The sequence below is a fragment of the Podarcis filfolensis genome, assembly GCF_964270895.1.
Source record: "Podarcis filfolensis genome assembly, chromosome: 7".
In the NCBI taxonomy this organism is placed as follows: domain Eukaryota; kingdom Metazoa; phylum Chordata; class Lepidosauria; order Squamata; family Lacertidae; genus Podarcis; species Podarcis filfolensis.
The window spans coordinates 50211065-50232481 of NC_139603.1; the positions used below are offsets into that span (position 1 = coordinate 50211065).

The window sequence follows — 21417 nt, forward strand, 5'->3', positions numbered from 1 at the left end:
GTGAACATGACCGCATTTATCATGACTGTCATCTAAACCCACTTCCCTCCATTTAAAAAGGTCACTTTACTAGGAGGAAGTAGGATAGAGGCACTTTCAAAAGAGGTTTAAAAATCTAATAACATGTGTTTATAAAGCTCTCTGCAAGAACTCTCAGCTTTATTAAACAAACTAGTGGAGTTAAATGAAAGGAGAAAACACCAATAAATAAGAGGAAAAAATTGACATCTGAAAAACATGTGCAAGACCCAAGGTCCTAGAAATAAACTGCACCTATATAGACTTATCGGAGAGGACATGCACAAACCAACAGCTTCTCTTCTGGCCTACCTTCTCCCCCAGATGTTAAGGTCCCAAGATGATGAGAAAGCAGAGTTGTAGTACAGATCGCTTCTTTAAAATTTCAAAAGAAATCTGGTCCACTTAATTTGTGGAGCAGAACCCTATTCTCAGTGGGGTGCAGGGGGGGGGCGCGGGGAGTTCGTTTCCTTCAGTATCTGTGTTTCTGCATTCTAGTATGTAGATTAAAACAAAAAAAAAAATTTCCTTCCAGTAGCACCTTAAAGACCAACTAAGTTAGTTCTTGGTATGAGCTTTCGTGTGCATGCACACTTCTTCAGATACACACACGGCTACCTATCTGTAACTAGTATGTAGATTGTTTGGATTGAACTTGTACAAGTATTTGGTTGTGCATCATCAGCAACCGGTTTGGGAAAGGTTTTATTTTGCCAAAATCAGGCAAGGCAAAAGCAAAGAGAGACTTCCCCCTTTCCTGACAGAGAATGAGTGATATCTTCTCTCTCACTGTGCACACCCATTCACTTCCAGTTCTGCCCTTCACCACATCTGTCCCCACACTTTACTATGCTTGCACAATATTTGAATTCCTTTTCTTTGTCTGATGCTGTGTCTTGTAAGATTGTGTCATTGGTCTTAACTAGCGTGTTTCCACCAACCAGAAAACACACAGGTCCCAGAAAACATCTTGAAAACACAACAGGTTCCATAGGCCTGAATGGCAGGTATATATTTCTAAACAAACAGTGGGCACAAGCCAGGACTCCAGTTTCTCAAATGTTTATGGGTGCCCATCTTTCCTTCACATCATACATACCTCAGCAAACCGAAACCACACATAAAGTTTGAGGCAGATCTAAATCAGCAATGTATCACCAGGAGGGGCTGTGCAGGCACTAAAAAAGCCTTCCACTGTTTTAAAATAATTCTATAACCCCTTCCTCAAATCTGCTCATAATTATTCAAAAATTAGCACTTGCCAATAAATTTCAGCATAACAGCTGTCTGGGAGATGTTCACTTTGAATGCAAACGTATTCATTATTTGTAATGAATTACTAACTACCCAAAACACAGTAGATTTCTGGTCACAAATATCTGGGTTGGAGAGAAGTGCTTCAGATGGAAGAGCACCAAATGAAGATAAGTGGACAATGAATACTTTTGTGTTACTGGATGAACTGAAAATCTACTTTGATTTTTAAAATGCTTGTGAGGTCTACTTTGCCAGAGATACAGTCACAGAGACAGAAATCACTTGGAGCAATTCAACAGTAATGTTACACATAGGTGTTAAGTTCTAATGGAGACAGACATACTGTACAGGGTTATTTAAAAACTGTATCAACCAATCCAATACCTATCTACTATAAATTTTTAATGTTGTTGTTTTTTACTTTGTAAGTCTCCTTTAGACAATTTTGTGAAAAAGTGACAAATTAATATAAAGAAATAAATACTTGTAAGTAAGGTTTCCTGTGTTCAATGGGACTTACTACCAGGTATGTGGGTATAAGATTGCAACTTCAGTCTGTCAAGTTAGCAATGATGACAGCAGTATCTGTCTCTTTTTAAAAACCAGTCACATACTCATCCTTTACAATTCTAGATGGAGTCACTAGATGGTGTTCATAGCTGCCTGCCCTTCTGTGCCCCACCTCAAGATGCTTTGAATTATTATATTAATCAGAATTTGCAGCCAACCACAAACAAAGAAGTGAAATGTAACATGAATAGCATAGCTAGTTTTCTCTCCAGCAGTTAACTTCTGTTTGTGTATCCAGTTCAAAGGAAAGAAATCAAATGTTGTGTACAGAAAACAAATGCATTTGGTGCCAATCCTGACAAGTGCTGAGTTCCTACAACTCTCACTGATTGTGACAGATTTGGCACAAAATATGCCTTGTGTTTTCTTGTCTCAGTTCCCCAAATCCAAACTGAATGAGAAGCAGTCCATGATTCCATTGGCAGTCCAAAATACAGTTTCCTACTCCATACTTCAGTCCTGGTAAAATAATTGCTTCTGTTTATTGTTTCATGGCTGCTTTGTGGCTGTGTCTCTGTAGTTCCACCATGGGTTGGCCACATTTTTTTTCTGTAAAGTTTGAAAGCTGTTTTCTCATAGTTGTGCTCCATGCTACAGAGGCTCAACTAGCCTCAACCAGAAGTCAGGCATTTAGTGTTACTGTGGGACACTCTTCCAGCAGAGATCCATCAAGTTTTCCTCACTTTTTGACTTTCAAGCATCTCTTGAATACTTTATGCCAACAAGCCTATGCAGTTATTTAAAATCTCTTTGAGGAGCCAATCTTCCCTCCATTGTCATTCTGGCCTCAACTCTCCCCAAGGCAGCTGCTGGAGCCTCCCACTCCCTGTTGCAGACCTTCTTAGCTCTCATGTCAAATGATTTGTGTTTCCAGGTAGGTATATATTCTTCATCAGTTGCCATACTCTGCTTCTTGCTCTCTCTATGCTTCCTTCTGTCTTCAGGGCCACTTTTTAGACCCTTGCCAATCCTCTTCAGCCTACCAAAACTTGTCCAAACAGAGCTAAACCTAGTCTTATACTTTCTTTGGTCATGATCTTCAAGCCAATCAATTTATTTCTGATGGAATTACAAAGCCCATTTGCCTATAAATAAGGACAAAGAGATTTGAATGCAATATCCACTAACTGACCAATCATAAACCAATCAGTTCTGAATGCCACTGCTGTTAGCATAAAAGGTGAAATGCAGCCAGCAATAGGAAGCAGCTGTGACAGTTTAAATGTCAATTGACTAACAGACCTTGTATAACTTTGTATATTCTCTCTGCTTCTAGCCAGCAGTTAGAGACAATACTTCCTGACAGTTAGCCATTTACAACCCAATAAGTGTTTAAATTGTTAAAACATGTTTAGTTTACCGCACAACAATATAGGTTCTCCACACTGTAGGAGCTTCTGCCACCATAGTGCTTTTGAAAGCAACTGTTCATGAGATAAAAGCAGGTGATACAGTATTTGGATTCAACAGGATGTGATACAGGATTGCTGAATGGTAGCTTAAGTACAGCTCTAATAGCCTGTGTAGATTTGGAGGCTGGTGGAATGCTAAATCAATAGACTTGGTCTTTGGTCTGGCAAAACATTCAGAATTTGCTAACACTGGGTATCTGTCTCTAGTTGTTGTTGTTTAGTCATTTAGTCATAACCGACTCTTCATGACCCCATGGACCAGAGCACGTCAGGCACTCCTGTCTTCCATTGCCCCCCGCAGCTTGGTCAAACACACATTCGTAGCTTCGAGAACACTGTCCAACCATCTCATCCTCTGTCATTCCCTTCTCCTTGTGCCCTCAATCTTTCCCAACATCAGGGTCTTTTCCAGGGAGTCTTCTCTTCTCATGAGGTGGCCAAAGTATTGGAGCCTCAGCTTCAGGATCTGTCCTTCCAGTGAGCACTCTCTGATTACCAGATGCTGAATGGAAATCTACCAAAAACTGAATATGTATTACTTTATTGATTGACTCCTCACTTTCATGGATTAGAGTTTCCCCAGATTACATGGATGTGTGGCAGCAATCAATTACATGTGGAGGTTGTCCTCAGTACAGCAATGTACTTTAAGTTCATCGGTCCTTCTTTGGTAATTTTCTTTGTTGCTCCAGATGCATCTGATATTGGAAACAAGAGAAAACTTATGTGCCCGTAGACTTGATACCTTAATACCTGGAGGATAATATCTGACATCAGAGCTTCTGAGAATTCCATCTTCAGAATTCTGTAACTGCCACCTTGGCTATAGCATGATTTTGATTCACACCAGAGCAGTAGAAGAAGGCAGAAATGGAAACATCTTGCTATAAAAGAGTCATCTGTTTTATTAAGTAAATTTATTTATTTACTGAACAAGATTCATATATTTTTTATTGCAAAAACCTCAAAGAAGTTTATATATACTGGTAACTATAAATAAATAAATAAATAGGTGAAAATACTAATAAATATCGAACACAAATATAAAATAATCCTGTGCACGCTATCTGTGACAGTTTCTTGCAAATAGTTCCCTATCCCCCTAGAAGTGTTATATAATAATTTGAGCAATTATCACCAATTTTGTGCCTATTTAACTTAGATTTAAACTCTGATTCTCACTGATTGTAATGATTGCATTTCATTACCATTCAGCTCCCATGACATGGGTTTGGGTCCTCGAAAACGTATGTTATAATACATTTATGACATAAATTTAAGGTGCCACAAGGCACATTGAATGTTTTTACTGCAAGAGATTGGCATGCTATCCCTCTGGATTTTTTTTTAAAGTGAGATAGTGACGACTTACAAAAATGCTACCCCATACATAATGTATTTCCAATCCTGCATCCTGTGCAGTTTGCTTCTCAAAAGACTATGGTTCCCAAGTTTATTTATGGCAGGAATTCCTACCTTTAACAGCAGTATGACAAGCAGAAATTCAACAGGTGACAATTTCCGCTTCATTGCACTTCCATGCTCAGAAATGTTTCTCTGGTACAATTTTTCCCTGTCATGCAGCTATTAAAGACTCAAGAGCCCTGCCAGAAAAAGATAGCAATCCCAGGTGGCTGCTATGGTATTTACATTATGCTGGAAATTCCTCAACAGGAAACAGCAAAATATAGTTGTTATACTACTACTAACTACTCCTCCGGATATACTCCTCTATATGCCGATTTTTCTCGCTTAGCTTTATCAGCCCATTTGCAGCTAGGATATCTCCTAGTTTTGACCCTGTCTTGCTTGCATCAATCCTTTCAGCAGTTTAACTTGCCTTCCCAGCACTGAATCACTGACTCATTTTCTTACATTATACTGTACAGTACTAGATTTCTTCACTGGCTTTGACTCACTCTTGGTCTTTTCTCCACAATGATCCTGGCCACAATCTTTAAAGGTAAAACTAGACAGCAGCAGATAAGTGTTTCATTCGTTTGGTCTGTATGAAGCTTTATTCTACATTATTCCCATTACATGTTCACTGAGCACATGAGAGTTGAGTGAGATCATGTCAGTAAGCCAGGATTCCCTTTATGTAGAGGAGTCCCTACAGAGATTTCAGATAAGGAAGAAACAACTGTAATTACCAAGACATGTTAAATCTCTGTATCACTCTATTCTGTACCACCCTTGGTATTCCACACCTGGAATACTAAAATGTCGAATCTATCCACAGAAAATGGGCAGTTTTCTGATTTCATGAAGAGCAAATTTTAAAGAATATCTTGAACTTTAGAGTTTTTGAGGTGTAAAGGTGACTTTTATTTGCATGTGCTAGAAAGCATGCAGAGATTCGCTTAAGGAACACAGGAAGCTGGGAAAATCAGAAAGAAATGAAGCTACAAGATGACCAAAGGCTGAGCATTATGAAGTAAGTGCTAAATAGGTGCACTATAACAGGGTACACAGAAGATATTGAACAAGTGAAACAGCCCATAACAAAAACTGTGTTAGTTTGTGTTTGGAGTATCTTCATCTGCTCTTGGATATATCCAGGGAATAACTGAGGGTAGAAGAGTGCTGCTGACATCATGTCTTACCTATCTAGCAACCATGTGACTCCCAAGTCTCTGCTACCATCTTGCAATGCTCTCCAAGAAGGACACCTGGTTCCACTTCCCCATTCAGTCCCTGCCAATGAATTTGCTCATAAATAAGCACACTAGCCTGCAATTTGACCTAGCAGCATAGGCCATTCCAATACTCTAGTAATTGCTTTGTTGTGTGTACTGCAAATGAATAGAGTTTTCCAAACAAGGAAAGACACTTTGCCTCTTCCTTTCCTGAAAAAAGCAATGAGAGGAAATGGTCACAAAAAATTAACACAGCGCATATATCTTGGGAATTTGTGTTTGTGCAAGAAAATCAGAACATGAGGAAACCCCAATTCAAGATATTAAAACGTGTTCAGCTAAATAACAGAGGTATAAAAGCAGCATCCAATAATATTATCATCTAACAAAACACATTTAGGGAAAGCTCTGATTGTTATTGAAAGATATTTCAAACGGGAAACAAAATTTCAATCACAAATGCCACTGACGTGACAATCTGGATTTCCATTCTTCCTTAGAACTTTTCTCTCTCATTCTTAGATATGGAGCCATGCATCGTTAATAGGCATGCAGCCATACATCATGCTTGCCACAGGCATTGTATAACTAAACTCTACCATAACACACATGCTCTTGCTGCCCGCTTTTCTTTCAGAAACACCTCCTGCCATTTTTATGTGAAATGTAAGCCCATGAGTTTTTGAAAATTGGCCTGATTTTCTAATGAATCTTACATTTGAACTTTTATTATAATTTGATCCCTTCATCTAATTTTAGCTATATTTGTCTTTTGGCTTTCTGGTTTGCTGGACCAGGTTAAAAGGAACGCAAGGCAGACTTGGCGTCCTCAATAAAGGATGGTGAGAAAGAATGGGGGCTAATCAGGCTCTATGCTTCTGTCTCTTTTTTGTATTTTTATTTATTTTATCGATATTTTATTCCAGGGAAAGGCCATAGCTCAGCGGTAGGGCACATATTTCCCACCCAAAAGCTCATGGGTTTGATGCCTGACATTTCTAGGTAAGGCTGGGAATATCCGCTGTCTAGGTAGGGACACGGGTGGCGCTGTGGGTTAAACCACAGAGCCTAGGACTTGCCGATCAAAAGGTTGGCATTTCGAATCCCCACAACGGGGTGAGCTCCCTTTGTTCGGTCCCTGCTCCTGCCAACCTAGCAGTTCAAAAGCATGTCAAAGTGCAAGTAGATAAATAGCGGGAAGGTAAACGGTGTTTCCGTGCGCTGCTCTTGTGCCAGAAGCGGCTTAGTCATGCTAGCCACATGACCCGGAAGCTGTACGCCGGCTCCCTTGGCCAATAAAGCGAGATGAGTACCGCAACCCCTGAGTCGGCCACGACTGGATCTAATGGTCAGGGGTACCTTTACCTTTACTAGGTAAGGCTGGGAATATCCACTGGAGAGCTGCTGTCAGCCAGTGTAGACAAAACTGAGTTAGATGGACATTATGTCCATTTAGGTCAGTGCCTGAAACTTCAAAAGAAGCTGTCCTGGAAGTTTTGTTAAATATGATTAGAAGGGACCAAATGGTAAAAGGTATACAAGTAGGAGCCAAACAGTACAAATTGAAAGCATTTGCTGATGATTTGGTATTGACTTTACAGGAGCCAGAATCAAGTACTAAAAGAGTATTAGAACTGATTCAAGAATTCGGTCAGGTAGCAGGTTTTAAGTTGAATAAGATGAAAACAAAAGTTTTGGAGAAAAATCTAACTGAGATTGAGAGAGATAAGTTTCAGAAGGAGACAGGATTGACACTGGTTAAGAAAGTGAAATATTTAGGGGTAAACATGACTGCTAAGAATGTGAATTTATTTAAGGATAATTATGAAAAATGTTGGACTGAAGTGAAAAAGGATTTAGAAATATGGTCAAATTTGAAGTTATCGCTTTTAGGCCGAATTGCTGTGATAAAAATGAATGTATTGCCAAGAATGTTGTTTCTGTTTCAAACATTGCAAATTGTGGATAAAATGGATTGTTTTAAGAAGTGGCAGAGAGATATCTCTAGATTTGTCTGGCAGGGCAAGAAGCCTCGTATAAAATTTAAGATATTAACAGATGCAAAAGAAAGAGGTGGATTTGCCCTGCCAGACTTAAAACTTTATTACGAATCAGCCACTTTTTGCTGGCTGAAAGAATGGCTGCTTCTTGAAAACACTGATGTATTGGATTTGGAAGGTTTCAATAATGTATTTGGTTGGCATGCATATTTGTGGTATGATAAGGTCAAAGCACATAAAGCGTTTAAAAGCCATATTGTCAGAAAAGCACTGTTTAATGTTTGGTTAAGATACAAGGATCTGCTTGAAAATAAAACCCCAAGGTGGCTGTCACCATTCGGCTAAATGGCCGAAATATTGGGAAATTTTGGAACAAGAGGGAGACAGACTAAAATTGCAGAGTTTTGAAAAATTAAAAAATAGAGTGCGAGATTGGCTCCATTATTATCAAATAATGGAGGCATATAATTTGGACAAAAAAATTGGCTTCCAGGTGGAAAAATCAAAATTGGAAACAGAACTGTTAGATCCCAAAACTAAGAACTTGTCAAGAATGTATAACTTGCTGTTGAAATGGAATACTCAAGATGAAACGGTGAAATCTGCTATGATTAAATGGGCACAAGATGTTGGACATAATATTATGATGGCTGACTGGGAACAGTTATGGACCACTGGTATGAAATTTACGGCATGTAATGCCTTAAAAGAGAATTTAATGAAAATGATCTATAGGTGGTACATAACACCAGTCAAGCTTGCAAAAATTTACCATTTGCCTGATAATAAATGCTGGAAATGTAAGGAGACAGAAGGTACTTTCTTTCACCTTTGGTGGACGTGCCCAAAGATTAAGGCATTCTGGGAGATGATCTACAATGAAATGAAGAAGGTATTTAAATATACCTTCCTGAAGAAACCAGAGGCCTTTCTCCTGGGCATGGTTGGCCAATTGGTGTCAAAGAAAGACAGAACGTTTTTTATGTATGCCACAACAGCAGCAAGAATACTTATTGCAAAGTACTGGAAGACGCAAGACCTACCCACCAGGGAAGAATGGCAGATGAAACTGATGGACTATATGGAAATGGCGGAAATGACTGGCAGAATCCGAGACCAGGGAGAAGAGTCGATGGAAGAAGACTGGAAAAAATTTAAAGTATACTTAAAAAAATACTGTAAAATTAATGAATGCTAGAAAGATGTTGGAACGGATTTACATGGTCTTAGCAGAAAGGTTATAAAGAATTAAGTAAAAATGGACTGTTAATGGGTTAAAGTGTAAAATTCAACGTTAAATTGTGTTAAGATAAATTAAGGAACAAAATTTGAGAAAGAGGGAAAGGACTTGCTGGAACAATTATGAAATAGAATACAAAAAGGGAGGCATGAGGAAGTCAAGGAAATAAGTAAATGAAAGATAATGATATGAAAATACTGGATGTTAATGTTTTTCTTTTTCTTTTCTTTTTTTTCCTTTTTTCGCTTTAGTGTTGTATTTTTTTTTTGAAGTAGTATAATCTTTTTTATTATTACTGTCTGTTTTTCTTTTTCTGTAATTGTTAAACTTCAATAAATATATTTTTTTTAAAAAAGAAACTTCAAAAGAAGCTGCCTCTTCACGGGGGGATTATGTCAACTGGTTCTGGGTTGGTGCTTAACAGGCATTTTTCACAGGTTATTTTTCAGTTAGCATGGACTTGTATTGGACCCCATCATTTTTTACTGAATTGTGTGTTTCTGCACAATGAAGCACAGAACCATAGAATTGCAGAGGTGGAAGGGACCCTGAGGGTCATCTAGTCCAACCCCCTGCAATGCAAGAATCTCAACACGTGGTCTCCCATCCAATTTGAAACCATACTATTTGGAAATGTGCTAACAGGTTTATTATTATTGCTGGCCATGATATGCTATTGTGTCTTTTTTGATATTATTTTGTTGCTTTCATTTGTTAATGGTTTGTTATTGTTATGAACTGCTTTGAGCTAAACTTTGTTGCTGGAAAAGTGTCATACAAATATTAAATGAAACCAATGGCCCTGGTAACAAGCAGCTGTCTAAGTTCCTATTTGTTTTGCCATTGTCTGCGCATTTTTATTATGATGTGAGCTGTTTTTGATACTTTCTGAGGCAGACATGGTGGATAAGCTTTTAAACACAACAGTTACACAAAGACAGACTGATGTAAATACTGCATTTCTAAGTACAACAATTGCATGTTCTAGGGGAGTCATTAGTTCTTCAGATATCCAAAGCCTTCATTAAAGCTGTCTAGCACACAGTGTTGAGGCTGCTGCTTTAGTAATGTGCCAGTGCTTGCTCAAGCTTTACAATGCAGGGCTGAGACCAACCTTAACACAGCACTGAATCAGAAGCCCTGGTGCTTGCAACTGCTGAGTGAATAAAGTGAGATGCAGAGAATTTATTGGGGCCACTGAGAATTGTTCATCAAATTAAATTTGGGTGTCAAAATGTGTATAGTTTGTGCACAACTATGATAAATGAAAACTGTCAATCTTCAAACAGTATAATGGGGACATATCAAGAGATTATTCACCCCAATTTCCTCCTTTGTCCTTATTATTCTATGACTAATCAAAGCAATTTGCTGTGCCTTTTTAACACTAATTTTGAGCAAATGCCTAAAGGATTCATTGGCTCTGTCTCATGTTCAGGAACAGAAATGGCAAAGTATTCAGGAGCTGAAAAACGCACCCTTATGACAGAAAAGCGGCAAGGAGCGGCAAACCAGCAACCCCAATTTAAATACTCTCTTTAAAGAGGTAGCATTACAGTGGTACCTCGGGTTAAGTACAGTACTTAATTTGTTCCAGAGGTCCGTTCTTAACCTGAAACCGTTCTTAACCTGAAGCACCACTTTAGCTAATGGGGCCTCTTGCTGCTGCTGTGCCGCCGGAGCACGATTTCTGTTCTCATCCTGAAGCAAAGTTCCTAACCCGAGGTACTATTTCTGGGTTAGCGGAGTCTGTGACCTGAAGCATATGTAACCTGAAGTGTATGTAACCCGAGGTACCACTGTATAATGCATTTATGCATTTATTTTTTTAAAAAATAAATGCATATTTTAAACCCTTGTCTCATCTAGATGACTGAAAGGAAATGAGGGAGGGGTGTTGGGATTATATAATCCATGTGATCCTTGCCTATTTTATAATGTGTAATTTTAAATGTATAATTTTACATGCTGTTTCCATACATGCTATAATGCAAACTATCCCTCTGGGGGATAGGCAAGAAATGTACAGGCTACTCCTCATGCATCCAGGGGGTTACATTCCGAGGCACCACGCATTTATGTGAAATTGTGTATATTGGGACCACCACTGAACTCTATAAACCTCTGGAAACTCCTGAAAAACCTTTTAAAAAAATCAGCAGCAGTCCTTGGATTGCACTTGCAAAAGCTATGGGATTGTTAGATGCTGTTTTCATGCCATGTTCGCTCTTTTTTGGGGGGTGCATTTTTTCCCCTTTAAGAGCCACTTCCAGATTGATGGCGATGCACATGTCTCAAATACGTGTAAATGGGGAATTGCCTGTAAATCATTAATCAAGATGTTTCTCTTCCTTAATTTATAACTAGTATCTTGTAAACTTTGGCTCAATCTTGCATTTGGCACCGCCTAGCAATCAGTCCAGCCCAGCTTCATGCAGCCTCACAGTTTAGGGGAGTTAGAACAATAAAACAATGAGATAAAACAATAAATTAAAACAACAAACCGAAGCACTAAAAGGAGTTAAGAAGTAAAATGGAAGAGAGGATAAAAACAAGTGCTAAGGGTTGGTTATAGAGCAGAAACTTGCCTTAGAGTTGGCCTTAGACCTCAAAACCCTGCTTCAAGCATTCGGTGGCCATCTTCCTCCCATTAAATTAACAAAAGATTAATTGACTTGAAAAACAACACCTTCTAAACCCTATTCAGGTGTCTCCATGAAATCTCAACATGCACTTCAAAAGAATCTATGCTGCTTGGGATAAAACTAGCAAGAGTCCATTTTCCCCCACTGCACAGAATTAGATTGCTCCCCAACCCTGCATTAGGGAAGCATGACATTGCACCAGCAAGGATGTGGCAATATCCTTTTGCCTGTAGGATGATGGCAGTATGAGGAAAACCCTGGGTGACTGGGAGCTTGATGAATGAGAATGTTGGCTTAGTTCATTCCTTGGCAATGTGGCTAGAGTCTTGGTGTAAAATTCAATCTCTTTTGTAGCCACTAATTACCATATTATACAGGTGATATTATTAAAGAAACACCAGTAATAAAACTAACAACCAGTAATGACATCTTCTTTTCAATAGTATGCAAGAAATTGCATACTAGCAAGAAATCTAATTCCAATTGGATTCATTTTTTTTAAGCCCACTAAGATTTTTTTTTTTAAAAAACCCAGCGATATCAGGATAGAACAGCATGTGTTTTAGCCCTGGTTCATCCTCATCTTCTTAACCAGTACAACAAGACAAAAGCATTAAAGTAAAATTAATCATGTCAAAAGATTTTAGCAAAAACAAGTGAGACCATGCAGAAAGCATCGCTTTGTCTAGGGTGAAGTCTCGCTCTGATTAAAAACATATAATGCAAGTAAAAGTAATACATCATTGCCTTAGTGTTAAGGAAATTTTTTGGAAGAACTCCACAACCAGAAATATAAAAAATCTATATATTCTTTATCTCTTGCAGGTTTATTTCTAACAAGTGAACCAATACTGTTCATTAAAATTCAGCCTAATATTTTTAAAAAAGGACTGAACAAAAACATTGTCGTAAATATTACATAATCCGACTACAATATAAACAGCAGTATCTGCCTTTCATTTGACTGATGTGTAAAAACTCCAGTGTTAAGCAGATTCCAAACTCAATTTAAAGTATAATGAGAGTATTTATAGTGATAAAGTCACAGTCAACAATGCAAAGCTTTTGCTGCTACTCTGAACCACCCAATTTTGCTATATGTCGCAGATAATACTCGTTTATTTTAAATGCATGTTTTGTGCAGGCCCTGTGTTTGAGAACAATGGGTGAGTCAGCAAAGAAGCTTTTTTCTGCATCTAGCATTTTCACTTAACTTGCAGAACACAAACGAGATAAAAACACTTGTTCAAAATAAGATATATTTGCTTGCACCCTTCAGTCTCCTTTTCCTTTGTTTCCAGATATCCTATGAAAAATACAATCATTTAAAAGTACCATGCATGTGCATGTGATGTTGTATTGTACAGAAAAATCTTAATTCCTTCGAATCTTTTCCCCCTTCCAATATGTCTTTTAAAACTGGAAGCAGCCCCATGCTTCTTCCTCTGGTTCCATGACTAAGATTGGGAGGGACCGTATCTCAGTAGGTTTGATTGCAGAAGGTCCTAAGTTCAGTCACTGGCCTCTACAGGTAGGTGTAAGATTGCTGTCTGAAACCCTGGAGAACCACTGTGCATCACAGAAGACAGTACAGAGCTAAATTGACTAATCACCTGGCTTCATATGTTTCTATATGTGCTCCGTACTTCTAAGACAGTGCTTCTCAAGCTAGCTGATATGGTGGAACTGCATACCCCACCCCCCCAATGTGCTATGTCAAGGTACCATATTTAGTTCCTGAAGTATCCTACCCAACCTGGGCTGTGGTGGAGCTGCAGGGGACTGCATCCTATGGCTCATGGACCAGCACCAGTCTGTGGACCACCACACTGAGTACTGCTGTTCTAAGAAGAGTGCAATTATTTCTATTAATAGAAATACTTGAGGGATGTTGTGTAGCCAACAGTAAGTATAGACGATAACAATAACCTTGATCAACATATTGAAAAATCAAACCAGGCAAAACAAGAACTTTTCCTTGCTGAGCTACCATGCACAACATCCACACTAAGCCTGCAGCTGTCTTCATAGTTCTGGCTAGGCGAATACTTATGGAGACCAGCATTTATGATTTGTTTAACTATTCTACTAAAAAAATCAACTGATGCAGCCAGATATTGCTTTTCCTCTTAGAAATGGGAAAAAAAGATATAGGAAGGATGCACCTCCCCACTCATCCAAAATCTCACATCTGATTCTTAATTTGATCGTGTCTCCAAGATCCATAGTTCCAACACAACATTTTCCTTAGTCCTATGGGAACATCAAAGCATTCATCAAATTATGCTTATGGCTTCTCTCTCACTACTGTCCAGTTCTACAGATGCCAAGATGAAGCAGCATAAAGAAGATATGGAAATCTAGGAAACTCTCACAGGCACCAATACCCATAGCACTGAAGAAAAGCTGGTAATGTTCACACAGGCCAAACACCTACATGCCCCAAGGACAAAAGGGCTTCCAGTAGCCCCAGCCTCTTTCTTTCCCTTCCTAGGAGCCTTTGGGCTCACTTGAGGCTGGATAAATTCTGTGGAAATATAAATAAAAATCAGGAGTGGTGGGGCAGGCATGGTGGGCACCACTGGGGGTGTTTAGGAGACTACAGTGCCCACAAGTGCCGCAGAAGGGATCCCAGATGCAAAGGGATCCCTCTGGAAGCAATTTGCTGGGTGGGCCAAAGGCGCTACAGTTGCTTCCTGGCAAGTGGGCTACTGTTGCTTACCAGGACGGAAGGAGTGAGTCAGTGGTGGTGAGGTTGGCATGGTACCTGGCTTCAATGGTGCATTTGCACTATGCAGACCACTGTGCCCCTTTGCCCTCTCTGTCCCAGTAAGCAACCGTGACTCGCCTGCCAGGAAGCTACGTAGTGTAGTGGCTCTGCTCCACCCAGTAAGCTGCTTCTTGATGCCCCAGAATTTATGTGTTCACTTGCTTGCCACAATGACACCGATAATGATCTGATAGAGACACTATAGATAACTTCCAAGAGCCCTGGATCCTGGAGACCTCAAAACATCCCTACAGACAGAATGATTTCAGAGGTGCTCCACAAACTGTAGCCTCTGTAGTGGCATGTTCTGTATCCATTAGCACCGTTTCCTAGGATACAGTTACAAAAGTAACTTTATAATGGGTTCTAAAACAATGGCCTCAGAAAGCATGTTAGCAACCTATTCATGTGGTGAAAATCACATCACCTGAGTGTGTTCTTCCCTTTGGTGTCATGAGAAAACATCGCCTTTTAGAGTAAGTACATTAATTAAAAGTGAATTAGTTTAAATATTTTATTATATGTTTTTCTTCAGCTGCTTTTTATATTTTTCTTCTACCTAATGTTATTGAGCTGGGTTACTACAGTGTGATTTAAGAAGTCCTTTAGCACATATCTGGGGGTGAGGAGAAAGGCTTTTAAAAACTGATTATCAAAGTTTTCTCTGGCCGTGTCTAAGTGGAGTTGTCTCATCTTCCCTCCAATATACAAGCTGCAGAAAGCTTACAGAACATTGATTGATTGTGTGGCAACCTTATCTCCCCACTTCCAAAATGCTGTTAACAGCAACTTCCAGGCTATGTTTAGTCTTTCTTATTTGCCATTCAGAGCCCTGCAACCAACACCAGAGGCTACTAGTGTCAGAGGTGACCAAAGCAGTAAGTTTTGCTAAAGATATTAGATCAATATTCTGGTTTGGCACTTTATTTTCCTTTTGATTGTGCATACTCAGTGCTAGCCACCAACACACCTGCCAAGTCAGTTATAATTCTTCATATACCATATATAGAGGGGAAACAACAGTTGAGTGGTTTTGGGAGACTCCAGTCTGGAAGCACCAAATACTTTTCCTACATTGTATGAGACCAGTGAATTAAAAGTGACAGTCAAGTCTTTAAAAGCAGTAAGTATGCATTTGATAAATATTTCATTTGGTGCTGCATTGCGAGTGAGATTCCTGATGTACATATTCCACAGTGAGTTCTCTTTCATTTGCTCCTGCCTGAGAACAACTCTACTGTACAATCAATCTCAGAAGCGCAATCTCAGAAGCAAACTGAGTCTTTTTTCAGACTAATATTTCACTGTATATAATTAGTTTTTCTTTTTTTAAAAGAAATATCTTCCAATGTAAACATACTATGTATACTCTGATATACTTTCTTTTTACAGATGAAATTCAATCTTGTGTAAGTGAAACACAGCAATTCCTGTAAACCTGAAAGCTATGACACCTTATTTGGTTGTTGTTTAAATCTCTTTTTTTAAACAACTAGGGAGGGAAGGAAGGAAGGAAAGTATAAACACATACAAATGAGGATAATAGTGGTGTAGAACAATATATTTTGCTAAATGCACATTTTCACTCTATGAGAACCTGCATCTGCCAAAAATGCCCTCTTCAGTACTATGAGAAATCTTTGAATCTGGTCATCCCAAAGGGAGGCAAAAGAATGTAAGCCAGTAGTAATACATGTATACACACATACACAACTGTGTCCAGTGTTGCAGTTTGAAACTACACTTGAGTCCTGAGAAAAGTGATATAGTTTTCTAAGATACTAAGGAACATGAGATGGGTCACTAAGGTGTCATGGGCACAATTAGTACCTTTGAGCACTGGCAGTAGTTGGAGCTATTGTACCGGTGCTGTTCCCTGCGTGGTACATCTCTTCCCCCCCCCCCCCGGCATGCGCCAAGCTTGTGTTTGCTCCACTGCAGGTAAAGTGGCCTCCTAGGATCAGGCTGCCTGGGAAACAGCATTTCTGTTAGAAAATCTAAGTTTCACAAGTTGTCCGGCCTTTAAAGTATGGCTTTGATTTATGGATCAGAATTGCTCATTTATAATTTTATCTGAACAGCTTTAGGCAATTCTGACAGTTAAAAATGTAGTTTTATTGACCAGTGCGGCTAGTCTGCCCACAAGGGGACCAGTAAATACACAGCCTACTGCACCAGGAAAAAACACTATTATTTGATTCCATGACCACGTTAGATTGGAAATCGTAACCACTATAGCAATAAGTTCCAAAGCTTAAGACAAAATGCTTGCTGTAAAACATAGTTGCCATTGAGAAAGAAGGGGACAGATCTGGATAGAAAACCTGCCAGTACAGTTTACCGAAGCTGACCTGTACCACTGATACCTGGCTGTGTCAGTGAGAGCTGTGGAAGACCGCAATGGGAGGGAGGGGGCAATTCTCTATGCCATGAGTGGTGTAAAAGGGTATGCAGTACAATGCAATATGCCATGAGCTCTAAAGTATAATATAAATAGGACACAATCCAATTAGAAAGCTAGGAATTTCCAAGTCGCATCAGTTTCCGTGTGAGTGATCTAGGCATGTTTTGAACTCTCCTACTTAAATTAGTGGCACTTGGTCTTAACTGGCTGGATTGTGTCCACAGGATATAATATACGCTGTAATAGAAGGCAAAGGTACCTAGAGGAGGAGACAGGTTTATTTAAGAAAGCTTTGCCAGTTTTCACTATAAGCGTACTAAAATGATTTTAAGACAGATTTAATTTAGGCTTGTTCTGTTGTATAGGTACTATCTCCTACATTCTCAATTTACTCTTCCATTGTGAAACCTGTGTAATATATAAACAAATCTCTGTAGGGAAGCAAATCAATAAAGTGTCTAATTTAATTAACCATGTTTTAAAATTCATCAAGGTAATTCAACGTAAAGTAAACTGCTTACTTGTCAGTATTTTCCATGTCTTCTTTTCATCATCATAATACTGAACCAAATTGCTGGGTAGCCTGTCAGGTCCAGGGGGCAGTCCACCAACCAACAAAAGCATTTTCTTGTTGGAGCGAATTCTTCACCCAAAAGAGAGAGAAGATGAATAACCACATTATTGGAGAATATTTTTAGTAGCAACAAAATCATAACCATCATAGGAATGTTCACTGCTTGTAGTTTTCTATTTCACTTTTTTTTTTGGTTTCCTTTCCCTATCATGTCTCAACAACTTTTTGAATCTAGCAGAAAAAATAATAAGAAAAGCTGCATAGCCCTCTACTTGTGGAATAATAAGTTTCCTTTATGCAATTTGTTAAAGGTTTATTCTAGAATGACCTTTTTCTCATATTATCCCTTTAAATCATCACTCTTTACAGCTGAATACACATGAAATGCTCTGGAGTTGTACTAAGGTTAAACATTAAAGTTGCATGTCAAAAATCGTATTAGTCAAAATCATTATTATAAAGCCATTCTGCACCCAAAGAACCTTGAAAAAATTAAGGCTATGCAGAGAGATTCTGAACCAATTCTTTAATCACACACTGAAACTTAGATTCCAACACTTCTGGCACAATTAGTAGCACTGTGCTAACAGGTACAGGCTGAACTCTACTTACTTACAAAACCCTTTTTTTTTGTTTTGTTTAATTTAGCCCTACATTGCCTCCTCCCCCTCCACAGCCCCTCCTTTCTCTGCTCTCCCTCTGAGCACCACTGGCTATAGCAACACCAATTGGTAAAATGAGACTGTGATGTTGTTGTGAGCCTCCCCAGAGTGGAGCCCTGCCAATGCTTGCCACTGATCCAGCGGCATGAACCTGCTCAAGTGTGCAAAGTCACTCTAATTCCCTCCCTCTGTTTTTCTACCTTCTCCCCCAGGGGGCAGCCACTGAAAAGAGTGACTACCCACCCATCAAGAGCTGGCAATTCGCTGCTATTAACCGTGACCGTGATTCCCAATCTGCCTGGCAGTTCTTAAGAACAGGACTGCAACGTCTCATATGCAGTAAAAGCTGTAATATGCACCCTGGCCTCCATCGCTATACCTGATGAATGCACGTTTCTTTGTAACACTAATGGCTTTAACACAATTTCAAGAGAAAAGGGGAGAGGAGACCTAGACCCCTAGATGAGTACTGATGCTTTAATAGTCACTTTACATATAATTGAACATCTATCAGTTACAGAAGCCTGGAAAAGTGATAAAATTCTAAATAGGGAACCATGGTAAGGCAATTCATTCTACTGTGATGTGAAATTTTAACTATATGCACATGCTATGGACGTATGTTATGTGCCTGATGCAACGTCTCACTGCAGGGTTGCTGACCTACTTGGTTACCCTGCAATCTTTATTGCATTAATCAATGGTTCTGGAAAGCAAAACAGGACTTGTTTCCATTAACCGGTTTGAATTATTACTGAACCATTTTAGGTACATTAAAAAAGAGGGCAACACTTCTGATGCTGAGATACTCTGTTAATAAAAAAGTACTTCAGTAAAGGGAGCTTTATCACTAATGTCCACACACTGCATTCTTACAACAACAACTACTACTACTAAAGCCTGCATATGTTTGACCAACTAATTATATTAGCATGGTGCTCTAATGGAAACATTTGTGGAAAATGAACTCAAGTGAGTTTCGAATTCTGTCTGTATAGCCTTATTATCTTAATTATGATATTGAAGGTGCAATCCTTCTGCTCAGAGATAAGAACCACTTAGTTCAATGGGACTTCAGATGTGTGTGTACAGCAGATGTAGGGAACCTATGGGGCTCCAAATCTTGCTGAAATTGGCCATGCTTGCTGGGGCTGATGAGAATTGTAGTTCAACAACTTCTGGAAGGCCAAAGGTACTACACACTTGGTGTATAGGACTGGACCACAAAGATTACAATTACAGCAAACTAAGGCTGCAATCCTAAATGCACTTACTTGCACCCTCCTTCATATGATTATACAACTCTTTATTATAACACCACAATTCAGTGCTATTCTAATGTGCACATTACAGAACATATACAGCTCACGTCCTGTGCTTGGGTTTTATCTCTAACCTAGCAAATCAGAAGCAGATGGTCACACAATGTGGAAGTCACAGGCCAGATGTTATGCCAAAGCTAAGTCCACAGGACCTCCAGTTCTTGTTCAGGCTGCCTGTGCTACTTGTGACTAGCGGTGGGCAAACTCCTCTTGGTCAGAATTGGGCTGTTAAAAAACACCCCAAGTTGCTCTCAAACTCAGAAAATAGCTTAGTTCTCTCAAACCCAGTTCTGAGTTTGTTTCGGACTTGGCTGCATCCTGATGATGTTGCTGGAGCATGACAGGATGTGATCCATTTACACAGGGCTGTCTTTAGCAGATGCGGCGCCGGGGTGCAAATATCTGCCCAGCACCCCAGCACCCCCAAATTACCACAGATAGTGTTGGGGTGGCTGTAGCTCCACACTGCCAGCCATTGGGGGGCAGCTCTCCCCCATGCCGCTGTGGGAGAGCGAGCCCCACAGGGGCTTGGGAAGGAAGCTGTGCGCCTGCCAGCCATATGGTTGGTGGGGCACAGCTTCCATCCTAAGCTTCTGCAGGGATGGCTCTCCTCCTGAGGAGGCATGGGAGTGAAGCTGCGCTCTCCTCCCGCGGAAGCTTGGGAGGGGCGCAACTTCACTCCCAAGCCTCTGTGAGGATCGCTCTCCTACCAAGGAGGCTTGGGAGGGAAGCTGCATGCCCACCAGCCTTATGGTTGGCGGGGCGCAGCTGGTGGGTGTGCAGGGATAGGGGAGGCCGCTGGCAAAGCCGCACAGCTCCTCCACTTGCTGGGGCACCCCGAGAGGCCGGCACCCTGGTGCAGCACACCACTAAGCCCTATGGGAAAGACGGCTCTGCATTTACACACCAGCTTCATCCCTCACATTTGCCTTTTATGTTGCTCTAGTGACAGCAGCGATGGCAGGGGAAAGGTGGGAGCTCTTTCTTCCCTTCTCTAATACCTTGCATGTTACTTAAGGCTCAGTGCCAGACACACAGGAATGTGGTTTTCCAGCACTACTGACATGGGAGATGGTATTTTGCAGCACTTCTTGTCTCTAGTACACAGGCATAGCTGCATGCCAGGCATCAGTGAGGAGAGCAGGGAAGAAAGGGCTCACTTCCCATGCTCTTGGTGCCTCACCAAAGCAACAACAAAGGAAAGGGAATGGGAGGAGACTTGGAGGTGTGGGTGTGTGGGAAGAAAGAGTGGGAGAAAAGCTTAACTTACTTTCTGGCTCAGAATTTTACCCAAGTTACAGAACTTTTAGGGTTGTAATGCTTGCTTCACATTGAACAGTATCACGTATCTGTTCTAAACTGTGCTCAGAATGATCACTACTTGTTTTTGTCCCACTCCCTCATTTTCAAAATTTTATTAATATAACATGACAGTATGTAGCAAAAACCATTATACATCAAACAATCACTATTTGTGACATTTGTGCCACAGGTGGGCCTCTGGATAGTACATTATTCAAGCAAGGGAAACATTTCATTTACAAAAGGAGTAGCATTGAATATGAAGGAGCTTGCTGCTTAAGTGCATGTGCACATGAATCTAGAAATAGGGCTTGGTGTTAGTTTATTTGCCAATTTATATTTAGCCATCATGCCAAGACTGCCTCTTATAGTAAAAGATAGTTATTACCTGCTTTAAAAGAAATCAGACACAGAATAGCTAGCAGGCAGTAACAAAGTTAGTAAATTTAAATTCGAGATCCCTTTGACCCATGAGATCAGAATCAGTTCCACAGTCACTGTCAGCATGGACTACCTTCCGATTCATGCCTGATAGATGAAAATTTTAATAACGTTTCATTCTACCCAATCTCTCCAAAGGGGGAGTAGAATAAACCATGTTT

General features: G+C 39.9%; 1 protein-coding gene across 2 annotated transcripts in view; it reads right to left on the reverse strand.

The window, feature by feature from the left end:
- The window catches only part of KLHL14 (kelch like family member 14), a 62594-nt gene that overhangs the window by 23873 nt on the left and 17304 nt on the right, over window positions 1–21417 (reverse strand). For both annotated transcript variants that reach the window (XM_083622990.1, XM_083622991.1), the window contains exon 3: window positions 17477–17598. In XM_083622990.1, coding sequence (XP_083479116.1) covers window positions 17477–17598 — 122 coding nt within the window. The remainder of the gene's footprint in view (window positions 1–17476; window positions 17599–21417) is intronic.